Source organism: Propithecus coquereli, unplaced genomic scaffold (assembly GCF_000956105.1).
Source record: "Propithecus coquereli isolate 6110/MARCELLA unplaced genomic scaffold, Pcoq_1.0 Scaffold44, whole genome shotgun sequence".
NCBI lineage: Eukaryota > Metazoa > Chordata > Mammalia > Primates > Indriidae > Propithecus > Propithecus coquereli.
The window spans coordinates 13,796,725-13,815,053 of NW_012150174.1; the positions used below are offsets into that span (position 1 = coordinate 13,796,725).

The following is an 18,329-nucleotide window of genomic DNA, read 5'->3' on the forward strand; positions in this document are numbered from 1 at the left end:
ATTTCCAGGAGATCGGTTTGATTTTTCTTTAATATTTCAATTTCTTTAGTGAATTTGTCTTCCAAGTCCTGGATTTTTTCTGTGGTTTCTTTGTGTTGGTTATCCACTTTTTCTTTCATATCATTCAGTTTTCTTACAATCCATGTTTGAAATTCTTCTTCTGTCATTTTAGTGTTCTGAGTTTGGTTAATGTTCATTGCTGGGAAGCTGTTGCTCATCTTTGGGGATGTGGTTTCTGTTTGAGTCTTCATACTTCCAGAGTTCTTTTGCTGGTTCCTATACATCTGGATCAGTTGTTCCTTCTTGCCTTGAGATTTTCATGTGTATAATGACACGACTTGTTTAGTCTCTGAGCCAGTAGGTGGTGTTTGTGGGTGAGATTCGACTATACCCTTTATGATGAATCAGTAGATGCAGAAAACGTGTTTCCAGGATGACCTCCCTGTCAGGAGGTGGCCCTTGCAGGGAGGATCGATTTGCAGTGCTGTTTTTGGGTCCTGTAGCTAGCTCTTGTTCCTCTAGAGAGGCCCTCTTGTGCCTCGGATGGTGAGTGTGGCCCTGGCACTTCCAGGTGTGTCCTTATTCTTCACCTCAGTGGGGGCAGGACCGGGAGTGAGTCTGGGTGGGATTGGGTTGGGTAAGGCTGCCCTCAGGTTCTGCAACTGCTTTTAGCAAGGGTTAAAGGTCTGTTCTTTGCTGCTATGCAAAGCTGTTGGGAGGTGCTGAAATGGCTCCACTCAGCTGAAAGTCTTGGCTTGGGGCATGGGGCTGTTCAAAACTCGCACTCCGGAGCAGATCTCGCTCCCCTCCACCCTCCCCCTCTCCATGGCCTATCCCAGGCCTCTGCCAGCAAGCAGCACCTCAACCCGGTGGATCTCCCCTTGCTGTGATGTGGGCCGGGAGGTTCCCTACCCAGGATTGCAGCCTGAGCTGGGTGCACAGCTCTTTTTTGGTAGGAGGGTTGCTACTCAGGCACGCTAATCTGCCCCTGAAGGCACACACTCCTCAGTAGGCTATTTCACAGATCTCTCTTCTGTGCCCTGGAGCAGTGCCATCATGACCTGGGTGTACGGGGTCTGGTCTTCAGGCCTATCCCTGGGCCCTGAAAATCAATCCTTGAACCTGCCAGGGGGAGGGGTGCTGGTCTCGAATCACCTATGGGGTGCTCAAGCTGAATCTATTTCACCCCACCTCAGGATTTGCCCCACTCTCCTGGAGTCCCCAGGCAAACAGCACATGGGAGGGCTTGTGGGTAGGGAGCTCACAGTCTGAGTACCCCTCAGTCTGTTGTAGGGCCCCAAAAGGAAAGCTCCCATTCCTTGGAGATGCCTCCGTGTGATGGCAAAATTGTCTCTCTGGGCACCCACGGGTAGGGAAGGGTAAGGAGAGAATGGAGTAGTATGGCATCTGCCAATAGGCTCGGGTCTGTGTGCGGGGAGGTGCCCTGGAGGAGCTGGGAGCCTGGCCTTGTCCGCAAGAGGCCACTGCTCACTGGTGGCAGCCGTCTCTGGGCTGGTGTCGGCAGGTCTCTCCAACCACTCAGGAGCCCACCAACCACCCGAGATGCAAGGGAAGGGAAAGTTATCTGCTCCACATACCCTTGTTAACTGGTCTCCATGCCTCTCCGGGGCGTTTCTCCTTCCAGTTCTCCTCTGCAATGTCTTCCTCTGGAGTTTCCTGTAGTTTCAGGCACCCTTCCTTCCAACCCTCTCCCGATCTATATTTCTCTGCTATTTTAGTTTTTTTCTCTTTCTTCTAAAATTTTTCCTTTTTGCTGAGACACTCTGACTGGCGGCTCTCTCGTCTGCCATCTTGACTCCTCCTCCAAATTAATAATCTTTATTGAAAAGAAAATTAATTTTTTCATTATCAAAGGAAAACATTTTGTACCAGGAAAGGAGGATTTATGCAAAAAGGTAGTATTAATTATTTTCAGTTCAAAATTAATATCATCTAATATTTACTATTTATTGTTAAATTTAAAAAAGAAATGAAAAAGCCATTTATGCACAGTGTCAATGTTGAACAATAGAAATAATGTATATAGATACATATGCATTGATAAGATTTTTAGTAGATATAACATTGCAATAGTAACTATTATTATATCTGTGCAAGGAATACATAGGCACCAAAATTACAAACACAACTATTTCTATTGTTAAATTTAAAAAAGAAATGAAAAAGCCATTTATGCACAGTGTCAATGTTGAACAATAGAAATAATGTATATAGATACATTTGCATTGATAAAATCTTTAGTAGATATAATATTGCAATAGTAACTATTATTATAGCTGTGCAAGGAACTAATGGGTTTTTTTATTTCTGTTGTATTAATTGTTTCTATTTTTTGATTATGTGGAAAAATTATAGTATTATTTTGATATTGTCAAACATATGATAATAATTTCATGAAGTTCATTTTGTTATTAAACGAAATGCTGAAAATTTTAGACTTTCATTAAAAGTAGTTTAATTGATATCCCCAAAACTTGTCAGAGTTACCCAGTATGTTCTCCTAGGTAACTAGTAATCTAGTTTTCTGTTGGACTATCTCGAGACTCATGAAGTCTCTGGAGTTGTCCTTTGAGTTTTGAAAGTATGTTGGGATGTCTGTTATCAATTACTATTCCTTGAAATATTGGTCGGTGACATTAGTTGGCATGGAAAAGATTAGGGAGTTACATTTACCAAAAAATAGTGATGTATGTATAATAGTATATATTCTTTTTTCGCTTCATACTAAAATATTTCCCTAATAGTTCTTAAAATTAAGAATCAAGGCATCTTCCCTACTTACAAATATCAACTTACTGGGCAAAATAACATCTCTGATATGGCATCTCAAGTTCTGAAAATGGAAGAAACTATGTATGTGAGCCCAGACTTCATAGACAGGCAGCCAAGAAGTCAAGGTCAAGATCTAGCCATCCACAGAAGGGGAGACTTGAGAAGCATCCATAGAACCCCTGTCTTCCCTAACCTATCAAGAACTCTGCTTACCCAGACCATCTACCTGGGAACATCTCAGATCTGGAGTCCTACCTTGGGTTAAAAAATTAGAGGACTCTCTTAAATTAGACCTTCTTAAATGCCTGCATGATTCAGGAATTCCTCAATGCTGGTGTTCATGTATGCTCCTATGAGGAGAATACTATAATTAAATAATGACAGGTGCAAAATGTCACTGGGGACGTCTCAGAGAGCAAGTTAAAGAGGTGGACATTATTCCTGAGAAAGTGCACGTGAAGGTTGAAGGCAGAGAGAAATTCCTGAAGGAAACCAAGAGGGAAATGCAGATTCAGAGAATTGAAATCTTAGAAAAGCGTAGTCCAAAAAGTACACTCTGAAATAAAGTTACTTACTTTGCCTCTTGCATACTTGGCCAGGCCACAGACACAGGAATTGTTTCTTGCAATCCAGGTGGTTGCAGTAACTCTTACGTGTTTGTGTTTAAGTACACCAGAAGTGTTCTACCTGCTACCTTTGCATCTCAGCTCACACACTTCCATCCATCCCTTCAACCACAGATGGGAGACTCTCTACTGCACAGAAGGCAGGATGACCCTGGGAGCATTTATTGCTCCTGGAAAGCCCCAAAGGAGTGACCTCTGGGACCTGGTTCCTGGCCCTGTCTCCAACTAAACTGCAGAAAGGAAAAAGTGAATGAAGAAAACAATTAACTCTTTCTCTGCTTAACTGACAGTAACATCTTGATTGTGTACTGAGCAGTGAGTTCCGTAAAGGTGCCTGCGGCAAAACGTTAAAAGAAGCACTTATGACCCAGAAAGTGAATGTCTTCTTCCTTAAATACTGAACCCTAGGCACCACACTGGCCTCACCCTAGTTCCAGCCCTGGAGGAAGCATTAGTAAATTCATTACAGTATCCTTTGGTGGTGCTTCATCATATCTGCCTGGACCACATTGGAAGTTCTCAAACTAATTTTGCTGTCCCTGAAGCATAATTCCAAATATCTCATATTTCTTTCCTGTAACAAGTCTACATGATAGTGAGAATGAACGTTTCAACATGTTAATTTAGTTCTGTCACACTACCAAGTAAAACTTTCTGTTAGTCAACCCACAAGGGGCATTCTCTGTTGCTTACTGCACAGAAAACCAATTAGTAAGACAGCAAGGATTTTCAAGGAAGAAAGCATATTTATTGTGGAGGATGGATCAAGATGGGCAGAGGAATAGGAAGAATTCACTGCCTTAAATATGCCTCCCCAATTAACAGGTCAAGGGTTTATCTAGAGGTGAAATGAATATTGCATGAGGCTAGTGAGCATCATTACATGTTTGCGGCAGAGTGCATGTCACACAAATACAGTAAGCAATCATGATATTACATACATCCCATGATCCAAAACTGGTCGCAATTTTAGTAGTATAATGACTTAGGGGTTAATATTGGTAATTTTTTCAGCCTTGTATACAGGTGGGATGTGGAGAGTAGGCTGTTCAGTGGATCTTTGGGCACAATTTGTGGCAGGGTGTTGCTTATCTTGTCTTCCCTGGACAAATAGGTGTTGTAAGGCCCTGTAGTTATCTCATGGCTGCAAGAAGGTTCTGCCACTTCCAGGAAAAAAACTCAATAGGTAATGCATCAGTGCAACAGAAACTTACAAAGTTCTGGTCAGCAGATCTTACTGGCCTGGGAACTTTATGCATAAGAGAACTACGAAAAAAAATAGTATTAAAAAAAACATCCTGAGGCTCAATTAGGAAGAAATAGAACTCCTGAACAGACCAATATAAAGCACTAAAATTGAAGCATCAATAAAAAATTTTCCAACAAAAAAAGTTCCGGACCATATGTTTTCACAGCCGAATTTCACCAGACCTACAGAAAAGAACAGGTGCTTATACTTCAGAAATTATTACATAATGTTGAGAAAGAAGGAATCTTCCTCAACTGATTCGAAGAAGCCAATATCACCTTGATACCAAAGCCAGGAAAGGACACAACTAAAAAGGAAAACTACAGAACAATATCCCATATGAATATAGATGCAAAAATTCTCTACAAAATCTTAGCAAACTGAATTTAGCTGCCTGTGAAAAAAATAATTCACCATGACCAAGTGGGCTTCATCCCAGAGGTGCAAGCATGGTTCAACATACACAAATATATCAATGTAATTCACCACATCAATAGAAGAAAAACAAAGACCATATGATCCTCTCAATAGGTGCTGGAAAAGCAATTGACAAAATTCAGTACACTTTTATGATAAGAACCCTGAACAAAATAGGCATAGGTGGGACGTACCTCAAAATTATTAAACCATAAATGACAAACCCACAGCCAACATCATAGTGAAAAGCTGAAGATGTTCCTACTTAAAAGAGGTACCAGACAAGGTTGCCCACTATCACCGCTTCTGTTCAATATAGTGCTGGAAGTCCTAGTCCGAACAATCAGACCAAAGAAGGAAATCAAGTGTATCCAAATGGGGAATGAAGAGGTCAACCTATTGCTCTTTTCTGACAGAATGATCTTATATCTAGAAAACCCTAAAGATTCAACCAAGAGACTCCCAGGGTTGATAAATAAATTCAGTAAAGTCTCAGTTTTCAAAATCAATGTACACAAATAAGTAGCTTTTGTATACTCCAACAATAGTTAAGCTGAAAATCAAATCAAAGATGCAATACCTTTCACAATAGCAGCAAAGAAAATAAAATACCTAGGAATAGACTTAACTAAGGAGGTGAAAGACCTCTATAGGGAGAACTACGAAACACTGAGGGAAGAAATTGCAGAGGTTGTAAACAGATGGAAAACCATATCATGTTCGTGGATCTGCACAATAAACATTGTTAAAATGTCTATAATACCCAAAATGATCTACAGATTTCATGCAATCCCCATTAAAATACCAAATTCATTCTTCACAGACCTAGAAAAAATAGTTCTATGCTTCATATAGAACCAGAAAAGACCCTGAATAGCCAATGTAACATTACATAGTAAGAACAAATAGGGAGGCCTCACTTTATCAGATTTCAATCTATACAATAAGGCTATACTAACCAAAACAGCATGGTAACTGGCACAAAAACAGAGACATAGATCTATGGATCAGAACAGAGAACCCAGATATGAAACCGTCATCATATTTCCATCTGATCTTTGACAAAGCAGATAAAAACATAGACTGGGGAAAAGATTTCCTATTCAATAAAGGGTGCTGGGAAAATTAGATAGCCACACGTAGAAGACTGAAACAGGATTTGCACCTCTCACCACTCATAAAAATCAAGTCTTCATGGGTAACACACTTAATCTTAAGGCATGGAACCATAAGAATTCTAGGAGAAAACATTGGAAAAGGTCTTATAGACATCAGCCTAGGCAAAGAATTTATGAAGAAAACCCCAAAAGCAATCACAGCAACAATAGAAATAAATAAATGGAACCTGATCAAATTTAAAGCTTCTGCACAGCCAAGGATATAATCAATTGAGCAAATAGACAACCTAGAGAATGGGAAAATGTACTTGCATGCTGTACATCCAATAAAGTGCTGATACCCAGAACGTACAAAGAACTCAAGCAAATCAGAAAGAAAAAAATCAAACAACCCCATTAAAAAGTGTGCAGAAGACATGAACAGAAATTTTTCCAATGAAGATACTCTAATGGCCAAAACACATGAAAATATCCTCAATATCTCTAATTATTAGGGAAATGGAAATAAAAGCCACAATGATATATCACCTAACTCCAGTGAGAATGGATCTTATCAAAAAGTCCAAAAACAACAGGTACTGGTGCGGATGCAGAGAGAAAGGAACACTCATACAATGTTGGTGGGACTGCAAACTAGTACAACCTCTATGGAAAGTAGTATGGAGACACCTCAAAGAACTAAAAGTAGACCTACCATTGGATCCAGCAATCCCACTACTAGGTATTTACCCAAAGACAAAAGAAGACATTTTATAAACAAGACACTTGCTCTCGAATACTTATAGCAGCACAATTCACAATTGCAAAAATGTGTGAACAATCAAAGTACCCATCAATACAAAAGTGGATTAATAAAATGTGGTATGTGTATACCATGGAGTAGTACTCAGCCATGGAAAAATGATTATCTAGTATATTTTGTAACAACTTGGATGGTACTAGAGACCATTCTTCCAAGTGAAGTATCACAAGAATGGAAAAACAAACACCACATGTACTCAATACTAAATTGGAACTAATCAGTTAACAGTTATGTGCCCATATGGAAGTAAAAGTCAACAGAAATGAAGCAGGTGGGGGGAGGGGAGGGGATGTGTAAAATTACACCTAACAGGCACAATGCACACTATCTGGGTGAAGGGTAGATAGTGCCCTTATAACTTTGACAGAAATTGTACAAATAAAATTATGTAACCAAAACGGGTACCACTGTAATATTCTGAAATAAATTTAAATAAGAATACATTATTAGACAGTACATGCCTAACCTGATGGACATGATTCTTGGCAAATTCTCTACTGGTGATGAACCAAACTTTAGGATCCCAGGGCCACACAGTACACACATGACTGAATAAATGATTCCATCGTGCAAAAAAAAAAAAAAGGAAAGAAAAATGTTTTCTTGCTTATGGAGATGGTTACACTTCCACCAGCACCCCCCTCTCTTATTCTGTAGGTTAGGACTCAAGTTGTGAATCACAAGGCTCAGGTCCTTGTTTACTTCTCCAAACTGTTCTCCTGATCTACCCCTTCCTTGCTCTCAGCCTCAGCACATCTAGGGTGCTGCCCATAGAAATAGAAAAACAAACACCACATACAGCCTCTAATAATTGGGAGCTAACTGATGGGCACACATGGGCACAAACAGATGTAAGGGCCATTGGAAATCAAGAAGGGAGGAAGGAGAAAGAAAGGAAGGGGCAGAAACCTACCTATTGGGTACAAAGATCACTATTTGGATGATGGGCACACTAAAAGCCTTCGCATGATAAAAGGTATCTATGTAACAAAAACATTTGTACTTGATTAATATTTTGAAATAAAAAATGTATCAAATAAAAAACTTCATGGATATCTCTACTTTTAAATAGGGGAATTCCAATAATCTACATTTATAATCCTAAGGGATATGATTAATTTTATGTTAACTTGTTCTATACTTTATGTTTTCTTTATATGACTTAATTTTGTGTCATTTACTACACAAATATCATATACGTATACTATTTGTGACATAGTCTATTGGCTCTATAGAGAATTTCCAGTATATACCTCAACATCTAGGAAAAGACTCCTTGGCTCTGATTCCCATCTCTACCATTTCCTCACGGAGTGGCTTTTGAAAAGTTACTTCTCCCTGCTTCAGTTTCTGTATCTTTAAAATGTGAATAATAGTATCACCTATCTCACGGGAATTTTAAGAGAATTACAAATTGATTTCATGTAAATATGTTTATATTTGTGTAGTACATTAAATATTTTCCAAAAACATTAGCTCTTGTTATAAAGTTTGCTCATTTACTTTTATCATGAACCAGGATTTAGAACATAAATTCTATTTTTCTTCCAGTAGAAGCTCCCTCTGTATTTATAACAAGCACATTTGAACCACTTTTTGCAAATTCTTAACCAAGATTTCTTCATTAATTCCTAATGGTGGACTGCAGATGGATCCTCATATGTTTTCTCATATCATTCTCCACGGTGAGGTATCAAACATCACATTTTAAGAGAACGTTCTGGTCTGCAAGTCCTCAGGTTCTCTATACAGTGTCTGGGATGTTAGAAAGGCCATTTAGATTGGAGTAAGCCTGGTATGTGCTGGACAAATTGCAGTTCCCAGAGATCTACTTCTTTACATCCTTCTCTATGCCTCCAAGCCTCTTCTAAATACTTGGCATCTAACAGTGTGTCCAGGCAGTCACCTGGTGTGGGACGACAGCATGAAAGAGCAGGGGCTGTGGAATCTAATGATCTTGGCTTTGCCAACTACTAGAGGTGAGATCGTAGATAACTTTACTTCCCAGAGTTTCCGTTTCTTTAAAAAAAATAAAGAAAGAGGGGTATAAAAAACCATATCTCAGAAGGTTGTTCTAAATAACATAATACTGTATAAGAACCTGGTGCATCCTAGGAGTCTGCAATTCTTATTAATTTCATTTTCCCAATTGTGACCCAGCTTTTAAAGTTTCATTTTATTCCTGCATGTAGTTAGACTATGTTTCTCTATATTCACATCTATACAGCAAAAAATTTCATTGTCCCAGGGTCATTAAAATGGGAATAGCCTTTTATGAAGTTTAAAGAAGATTTCTGAATAATTGGGTGATTAGAACCAGAAGTATTGGGTCTGGAGAATCTTTCTCAAAGTGATGAGTATTGCTCTTACTATCAATGACAGGTTCCTTTTTTGGATCACAGGAAAGAGGAGCACCAGACCTGAGGAAGGGATAGAGGAAGAATTACTATATGATCTTCCCATGTTCATCATACACAATTTGTTTTTAGGATACAGAAACTGTCCACCAGTTCTCAATGGCCACGTACAACCTGAGTAGCTACAACACAGCCCCTCCACCCTTTGGGCATCCCTGGACTCGAGAAGTACCACGTTGGGATCAGCACCTGTTTCTGTTTTATCTGTCTCGTGGCCATTGTAGGCAATAATATCCTTCTCCACCTCACTGCGGTGGAACATAATCTTCATGCACCCATGTTCTTTTTCCTTTCCATGCTGGCCATCACTGACCTCATATTGTCTGCCAAATGTGTCCCCCAAACACTTAGCATCTTGTGGTTTGGTCCCCAAAACTCAGTTTTCCTGGCTGTCTCACCCAGTTTTTCTTTCTGCACTACACATTTGTGCTGGACTCAGCCATAGTGCTAGCTATGGCATTTGACTGCTATGCGGCCAACTGCTCACCCTTGAGATATAACAATATTCTAATCCACAAACCATTGTCAAAATTGCTGTGGGAATCTGTTTGTTAAGTTTCTGTGTTTTCATCTCATGTGTTTTCCTTGTGGATTATCTACCCTTCTACAGGACACATGTCACGCTTCGGTGTTACCCAGCTTGTCCGTGCTAATATCTCTATTGATTCCTGATATGGCTTTTGTGTTCCCATCAGGACAGTGATTATAGATGTGATCCTCATTGCTGTCTCCTACACCCTCATCCTCTGTGCAGTGTTTCACCTCCTCTCCTGAGATGCCTGCCAGAAGGCCCTTGACACCTGTGGTTCTCATGTCTGCCTCATCCTCATGCTCTATAGTCTGTATACCATCATTCTTCATCCTTCCCCATCACTTTGGACACAATATCCCTTGTGCCTTTTACGTTATGTCTTCCAAACTCTATGTAATCATCCCACCTGCACTCAACACGATTGTATATGAAATAAAGAGAAAGCATATCCAGGAAAAAGTCCTTCTTCTGCTCCTTCCTAAAGGGTCCTAATTATCGGTGCCTGATGTCTGGGATGTGGGGAATAGTTCCTAGTGTTCCACACATTCCCCAAAAGTGATAGTTTTAACCAACTTTGCAGCTTTATACTTTTTCTGCTTACATTCATATGTATATTGGTCCCCCAGTGAAAAATAGAGGCATACACATTCACTGCAGAGCTTACAAACACAGATTCTGGGCCCCCCCTTCACTTTAACAGGTGCCCCACATTATTCATCTACACTATTTATTTGCCACTATGTCCAGTATTTTCACCAGGGGCCAGTCCATGGCCCCTAGGAATACAGCCCTAGGCTTTTCACTCACTTCCTCTCTCTCTCCTCATATAGTCTCAGTCAAGCCCCCTCAAACAACCAACACTCACTGAATCTTGGGTATCAGGGAAAAGGGAAAGAAGAAAAACTGTGCTGTCAGACACAGCATTTCACAACTATTTTCCCCATCTTAATTTGTCACTCCATATACAGTCATAAGAGCTACGTACTACTATAAGCACCTTTCTATGGAGATTAAGTAACTTGTCCAAAGTCTTGTATACTAAGCGGGGGCATGAGTTTGAAACCTGGATTATATGATAGGCAGGTACATATCAGCTCACATGCCAATGCAAAATAAAATAAAGCATCCTGAGGCAGTGTTAACTCAAAAGCATGGACAGGGTTAATAGAAACTTCTCCATCTTTTTCCTATGAGGGTGAGAAGAGAGGCATCAAGGTCCCTAAGGCCCTAATTACTTAAGTTTTCCCTAGATTGAGCAGTGGTGAGGGTAAATAAATGGGCAGGGAATCAACCTCTCTACCAGCTCTTCCTTTCTGCTCCACTCTGTTCTTTGGTTCCTGTGTCTGCCCCGTGGCAGATTTTCTGTGTGTCTGTCAGCACACTCTCCTCTCCTTTCCCTTTTGCCTGATCCCCAGGATTCGTTGAGTGTTGGTTGTTTGAGGGGGTTTGATAGGGACAGGGCTTAGAGAAAGACAGGGAGTGAGTGAAAAGCCCTGGGATGTATTTCCTGAGGCCATGGACTAGGCACTATAATCTTCTTCCCTGAGCAACTCCCATTTATGAACTTAGATCAAGGTCTCCAGTACTTGTGTATATGCTCCACTGAATGGGCACCAAAAAATCAGAATGGATGGACAACTACACGACTCATGAAGTACGGCCACAGTCAGTATTGCTAAGGCAATTCTGTTTCAGACATATGACAAGAACTCATAACCCTAACCTAAAGAGTAGAATGAAGTGTGCCGGTATGTGTGTGTGCCGAGGGGTGCTCTTGTTAGCATTTATGCATCCGCCCATTTCTGTTCTCTCCTTCACTAGTAGTCTGACTGCTAATGATAGTACTAATGTTAGAAAATATAACCTAATAAAAAGAGGTAAAATTTGTTACGTGCTTACTGTGTTTCGGGCTGTATTAAAGCTTATTTTGGGATGTTTATCATTTTGTCCTATTAATAACTGCAAGAATTAGAGATATCAATTCCTTTTAAAAGGAATTAAATATCTTTTCCTAACTTTATGATCCCTATGAACCCATGGATCAAAAAGTCAAGTAGCTTGGCCAAATTCACAAAGCTAGTAAATTGTGGAACCAGGATTAAATTAAATTCTGGAATTTAGCTTTCTGAGTTCGAGAGCACACTCTGTGTCACTGTTTTCAAGATACTGTGAACATCTGTGCATATGTGTTTGTATGTGTGTGTATCTATCATAATGCCATAATCACACCTAATAAAATTAACACAAATTCCTTTATATCATCTAATACTTAGTTCAGCATTAAATATCCCTATTATTAATTGAGTTCTATAGCTGATTTTTTTAAATCCAATCAAGAACCACATAGATTTTGTTGATGATTCTCTTAACTCTTAAATTGATTTTAATGTTGAAATGTGTGTCCTCATTTAATACCCATGCCCCAATCCCTTTTATTGACATTGGCTTGTTGAAAAAAAAAAACAGATTGTGTTACAGATTGTCCCACAGTGTGAATATGTCTGATTGTACATGACAATGCTGCGAATTCACTTTCTGTGTGTGTGCCCACGTGTGTTTGTGAATTCTTTCGGATGACTGCACATACACCTTTGTATTTGAGTACATGGAAATATAAAAACTAGAGAAGACCTTTTCCCACATATGTATGAACAAAGGATGACTTCAAACTAGCTGGGAGAGCTACGATTTAAAGTGTATGGTTTCAGAATTCTGAAGACATATGATGTTTGAGGATTTGAGTAGCCTGGAAGAGGGATTTTCAACATGAAGGCTCCAATAACCTAATCAGGTCTCTAATGTTAGCAATAGATGAATTCTATGAACCAGTGACAAGGCAACCAAGTTGAAGGTGACTAAGCAGGAAAACATGAATACTCAGTAGATGGGGGCTGTGTAGATTCTACACACTTGGGTAGAATTACAGGGTGCTGGAAGATTATTTTTTTGGAGAAGAAAGGGCTCATGAGCCTCAGCTATCGGGGACTTTTCTAACTCAAATTTGAGTTACACTTCTTGTCTAGCACAGTGTAGGAACTCAGCTAGTGTTTCCTTAACTGAATTAGGATTTTGGATGGAAATGAAGAAGGTTGACCTCACAAATTTAAGAGATACAGTCATCAGGTAGCCTTGAAAAAAGCCAGTAGTTGTCTTGGGGCAGAAATTGACATTCCACAATGACAGAGCAAGTAAAGCAAAGATGTTCATAAAGTCATATAAACTGTAATCCACTAACGTGTGTGAAAAATATATCCTATACTTCATAAACTTGTATCAGAAGACAGTGTACAATGAAGAGTGTGGCCAGTCTTGAAGGCTTCCTGGAGAAGGTGTGTAAATTACTGTGGGTGGCCAGGAAAAGGAGAAGTTTTCTTTAGGTCGACTAACCGGACATCAAAATGTGTCTGGAACAAACTTGATTTGTGCAAGTGGCTGCCATTATTATTAATTTCTACTTTGCAATGGCACTTCGAAGGGGTGCCACTTCAATGATAAACTATATGGTCACTCTGTCTTTAGGAGTCAATAATGATGACTGCCTGGAAATCAGAATGACCCAAATTTCTCTAAGTATCCTTTATCACCTTCTGTCTTCAGGACTTGGGACTTGTGCCATCTTGGTCTGCCATGATCATTTTCAACCTCAGCAGTTACAACCCAGGACCCTTCATCCTAGTGGGGATCCCAGGCCTGGAGCAATTCCATGTGTGGATTGGGATTCCCTTCTGCATTATCTACATCGTAGCCATTACGGGAAACTGCATTCTTCTCTACCTCATTGCAGTGGAGCGTAGCCTTCACGAACCCATGTTCTTCTTTCTCTCCATGCTGGCCATGACTGACCTCATCTTGTCCACAACCACTATGCCTAAAACACTCAGTATCTTTTGGCTGGGGGCTCGAGAAATCACATTCCCAGGGTGCCTTACACGAATGTTCTTCCTCCACTATAGCTCTGTGCTGGATTCAGCCATTCTGATGGCCATGGCATTTGATCGCTATGTGGCCATCTGTTCTCCCTTGAGATACACCACCATCTTGACTCCCAAAACCATCATCAAGATTGTCGTGGGCATTGCCTTTCGAAGCTTCTGCATCATCCTGCCAGATGTATTTTTGCTGACACGCCTGCCTTTTTGCAGGACACGCATCATTCCCCACACATACTGTGAGCATATAGGTGTTGCCCGGCTTGCTTGTGCTGATATCTCCATCAACATCTGGTTCGGCTTTTTTGTTCCCTTCATGACAGTCATCTCAGATATGATTCTCATTGCTGTGTCCTACACCCTCATCCTCTGTGCTGTCTTTCGCCTCCCCTCCCGAGATGCCCGCCAGAAAGCCCTTGGCACCTGTGGTTCCCATGTCGGTGTCATCCTCATGTTGTATACACCAGGCTTTTTCTCCATCCTTGCCCATCGCTTTGGACACAATATCTCCCGCACCTTCCACATCATGTTTGCCAACCTGTACATTGTTATCCCACCTGCACTCAACCCCATAGTGTATGGAGTGAAGACCAAGCAGATCAGAGCTAAGGTCGTACATTTGTTTTCTACTAAGTGTATGGAATGACATTCCACAGGGCAATAGGAAAGCCAGGGTAAGTTTGTAGTGTCCAGAAATGTAGCAGGAATGAAGAAGCAAATGTTATTTAAAGAGAGAACTGCCTACAGATGATTTTGTGCACCAGGTAAGTGGCACGATCTATATGACAGAGATGTTTCTATGTATAAAAAAATCCTTGATAACCTCTTTGTTTTCAGAATATGGCTTGTACAGGATATGATCATGTGATCAGGAAGAAGGAGGTGAAAACAGCTGAGTTACTCTAAATGGAAAGGGAATAAAATTTGGAAATTGTGATTTGCAGGTATAATGAGTGATATGGTGTTATGCACTCTAGTTCTCTTTTCAAATTTTATATAATTTATTTTTTAATTTTTCTTATAATGTTTAAGTGACAATAATTATGTATATTATGTGGAACCATGTGATGTTATTATACATATATAAATCACGGAATGATTAAATCAGGCTAATTAACTTATCCTTCACCTCACACACTTATCATTTCTTTGTGGTGATAAGATTTAAAATCTACTCTTAGCAATTCTGAAGTATACAGTACACTATTATTAACTATACTAGTCACAGTGTACAATCATACATCACTAGAACTTATTTCTATTTTCTACCTGAAATTTTGACCCCTTTGAGTAATATCTCCTCTTTCCCCATCCACTTCCTACCCCCTCTGGTAACCTCAATTCCACTCTCTACTTCTATATGAACTCTAGTTATATAAAATTAAGACACATCCAAGTATAGAGGGATTCTGCTTTCTATGCTAGCTTGCTACAAACGCTCACAGCTACCAGGAGATTTTCTGGTATTCTCTTATTCTCATCTGGTTATTTCCATTTTGCTGAGAACATGGGTTGGCCCAGACCTGATATTTTTAAAAGTTTTTCAAGGAATAATAAATAAGTAGATTCTGAGAAATTTAAAAATACATTATCCTTTAATTCTGGTAGGAGTTTGAATGCATGATTATGTGCTGACACGCATGAATGGCTCCCATGAAAATCTAATGACCAAGAAAACACAACAAAGCAAGGGGACGGCTGCCTGTTCTGTCCCTTCTTCTTTGTCCTGCCATCTATCTCTGGCCCAGTTGTCTGCTATTATTTTTCTACCCTCTTCTGCAGGAGAGTTTGTTTATTTCTATGGCTTCTTGATCTCTTTACTGGCAATGCTGTATCTCAGTTTTTATATGTGATCTTTCTGTTGATTTCAGTGTTTGCTTTCTGAGCTCATAGGGTCAGTGTTAGGAATAAAGACTAATATAGATGGATGTACTTGGAAGATGATAAATGCTGTTCCAATATTAGCTGCTATGTTAGTATCTTTACTAACCACTGCTGCCATTCTCACCTCAGACACACCATGTTTAAACCTGAGTTCATCATTTTGTCACTTAAAATCCTCCTCCTCTTTACTGTTTATGGAAGAAGAAAAGAGATTAGGCTCAGTTTTGCTTTAGCCAAGTTCAGATTTACTGCCCTAGCTGCCAATGGCTCTGTCTGGTCAGGAAGTTTGCAAATTTTCCTGTGCCATTATCAGACTCTGAATGAAATTACATGTTCTGGCTTGTTTGCAAAAATGATAATTATACAAAAATCAGGAGGCAACTTTCCCACACATAAATTGTCTTATCCTATATATTTCCCCATTGTTTAAATTTCCTAACTTGTACTAGAGACGGTATTAATAGGGAAATTGTGTGTTATTTTATCTTCCCACTCTCAGAATTTAGTACAGTATTTTATAAATAGTAGAGATCAATGAATGTGTCCCTAGCACCTTCTCTTCCAGACTTTCCACATCTAACTATTCTTTTTTTTATTATTTTTTCGATTTTAGCATATTATGGGGGTACAGATGTTTAGGTTGCGTATTTTGCCCTTGCCCCCCCACCCCCCTAAGTCTGAGGTTCAAGTGTGTCCATCCCCCAGGAGGTGCACATCGTATTCATTGTTTGTGCATATGCCCATCCCCTCTTCCCCCCTCCTCCCTCCCCTTGCCCAACATCCAATAAATGTTATTCTTATATGTACACTTAAGTGTTGATCAGCTAATACCAATTTGATGGTGAGTACATGTCATGCTTGTTTTTCCATTCTTGGGATACCAGTGCTTTCCAGGAGAATACAAGAGGTGCTATATCACCATTGTTTCTTAAAGCCGAATAGTGTAGTTCTTCGCTATTCCCTTGGATTTAGTCCTGCTTACTCTCCCATCCATTTTGTCTCCAGCTTAACCCGGATACTTGCAACTTATACGTGGACCAAATATTGCATATATGCTCTATGTCATATGTCCATGACAATCAGGGGTAGTTTCTGTGTTCAGAAGAATCATGTAGATCTTATTAAAAATGAGTGATGCAATAGATTTACAATATATGTCTTTGAAAAAAAGAGGCAGTTGGAGGTTTCTATGCCTTGTATTTGCCATTTTCATCCTAGATTATTAAAATAAAGTTACAGACCCTTTATCTTTCATAATTTTAGACCAATAACATTCACAAAGCACCTGCTATATGAAAGAAAATGCATATAAACTAAAAGTAGAGACATGGAGCAAGTATACACACTGTTTACAAGGAAGAAGAGTAAACCATACAAATAGATCATTTATGCAGATAATTTCAATCTTATACATTGCAATGATTGGAGTGTGGTACTAGAGGAGCACAAGGAAACCATCCTCAACCACTCTTTGGAGTCAAAACAAGATTTCTGGAAGAGCCCATTTCTGTGATGTGTGTCGAAGAACACAAAGAAATTGAGCCTCAAGAACAAGGAGTTGAGACCTGACCGCCGGAGGGGATTGCCTGAGCTGAGGTGGGGAACCATGTATTTCAAAGGTTTGTATGCCTAAATTGGTGGAAGAATCATCCATTTTCATGATGGCATTACTCAGAGGGGTTTGCAGTGAGTAGTAGGGGTGCTCATAAGCCAAAGTGTTTGGCAAATGTAGGGAATGGATGGAACATACATAGAAGAGGTTTATAGAGCGTCCCATAGTTTGATGCTGTAGTTGGCATTTGAAGACTAATTATTAATCTTACATCTCTGTCTATTCCCTCTTGCAAACATAATTGAGAGATAAGCATAGGAGTCAGACAGGTGGATATAAAAATATGAACTTTATTTCTGGTAGTGTTGAATTCAAGGATGTGATATGACTGTATGGTGAGATTGGCTTCCCACTACTTTATTTCCAAGTCTCAACTTGGCAGGACACACCCAAGGGTGAGTTGGGGTCCACAGAACAATCACAGTAGCTCATCCATCTGCAGAAGGAGATCGCTGAACCACAAATTGGGCATTCATGTGTGTGAACATGTGGAGAAAAGACTCTACATCAGTTCTTCTCAAACTACTGATAAAGAACTTTAAAAAAATTTTTTTCCCCAAAACTGTGGATTAATGCTGTTGTAAAAGGCAGTAACATAAATTACTAAAAAAATTTAAAAAAAACACATAAAATTCAATCCTCACATTTCCTATTTTATTCAAAAGACCTAAAAATAATTCAATAAATCCAAGCGCTCTGAGAGTCCAAGGCAGGAGTATCACTTGAGGCCAGGAGTTTGAGACCAGTCTGAGTGAGAGTGAGACACCAACTCTACAAAAATTAGAAAAGTTAGCTGGGTGTGGGGGCACACACCTGTATTCCCACGTACTCAGGAGGCTGAAGCAGGAGGATCACTTGAGCCCAGGAGTTTGGGGTTGCAGTGAGCTATGATGATGACACTACACTCTAGCCAGGGTGACAGAGTGAGACGCTGTCTCAAAAAAAAAAAA

At 39.8% G+C, this 18,329-nt stretch overlaps 1 protein-coding gene across 1 annotated transcript; it reads left to right on the forward strand.

Annotated features, from left to right (window-relative positions):
* The first annotated feature begins 13,581 nt into the window (after window positions 1-13,581).
* On the forward strand, window positions 13,582-14,529 carry LOC105818377 (olfactory receptor 52H1-like). The gene has a single exon (XM_012654334.1). It carries the CDS (start codon window positions 13,582-13,584, stop codon window positions 14,527-14,529), a length of 948 nt encoding a protein of 315 aa, XP_012509788.1.
* The last annotated feature ends 3,800 nt before the right edge of the window (window positions 14,530-18,329 follow it).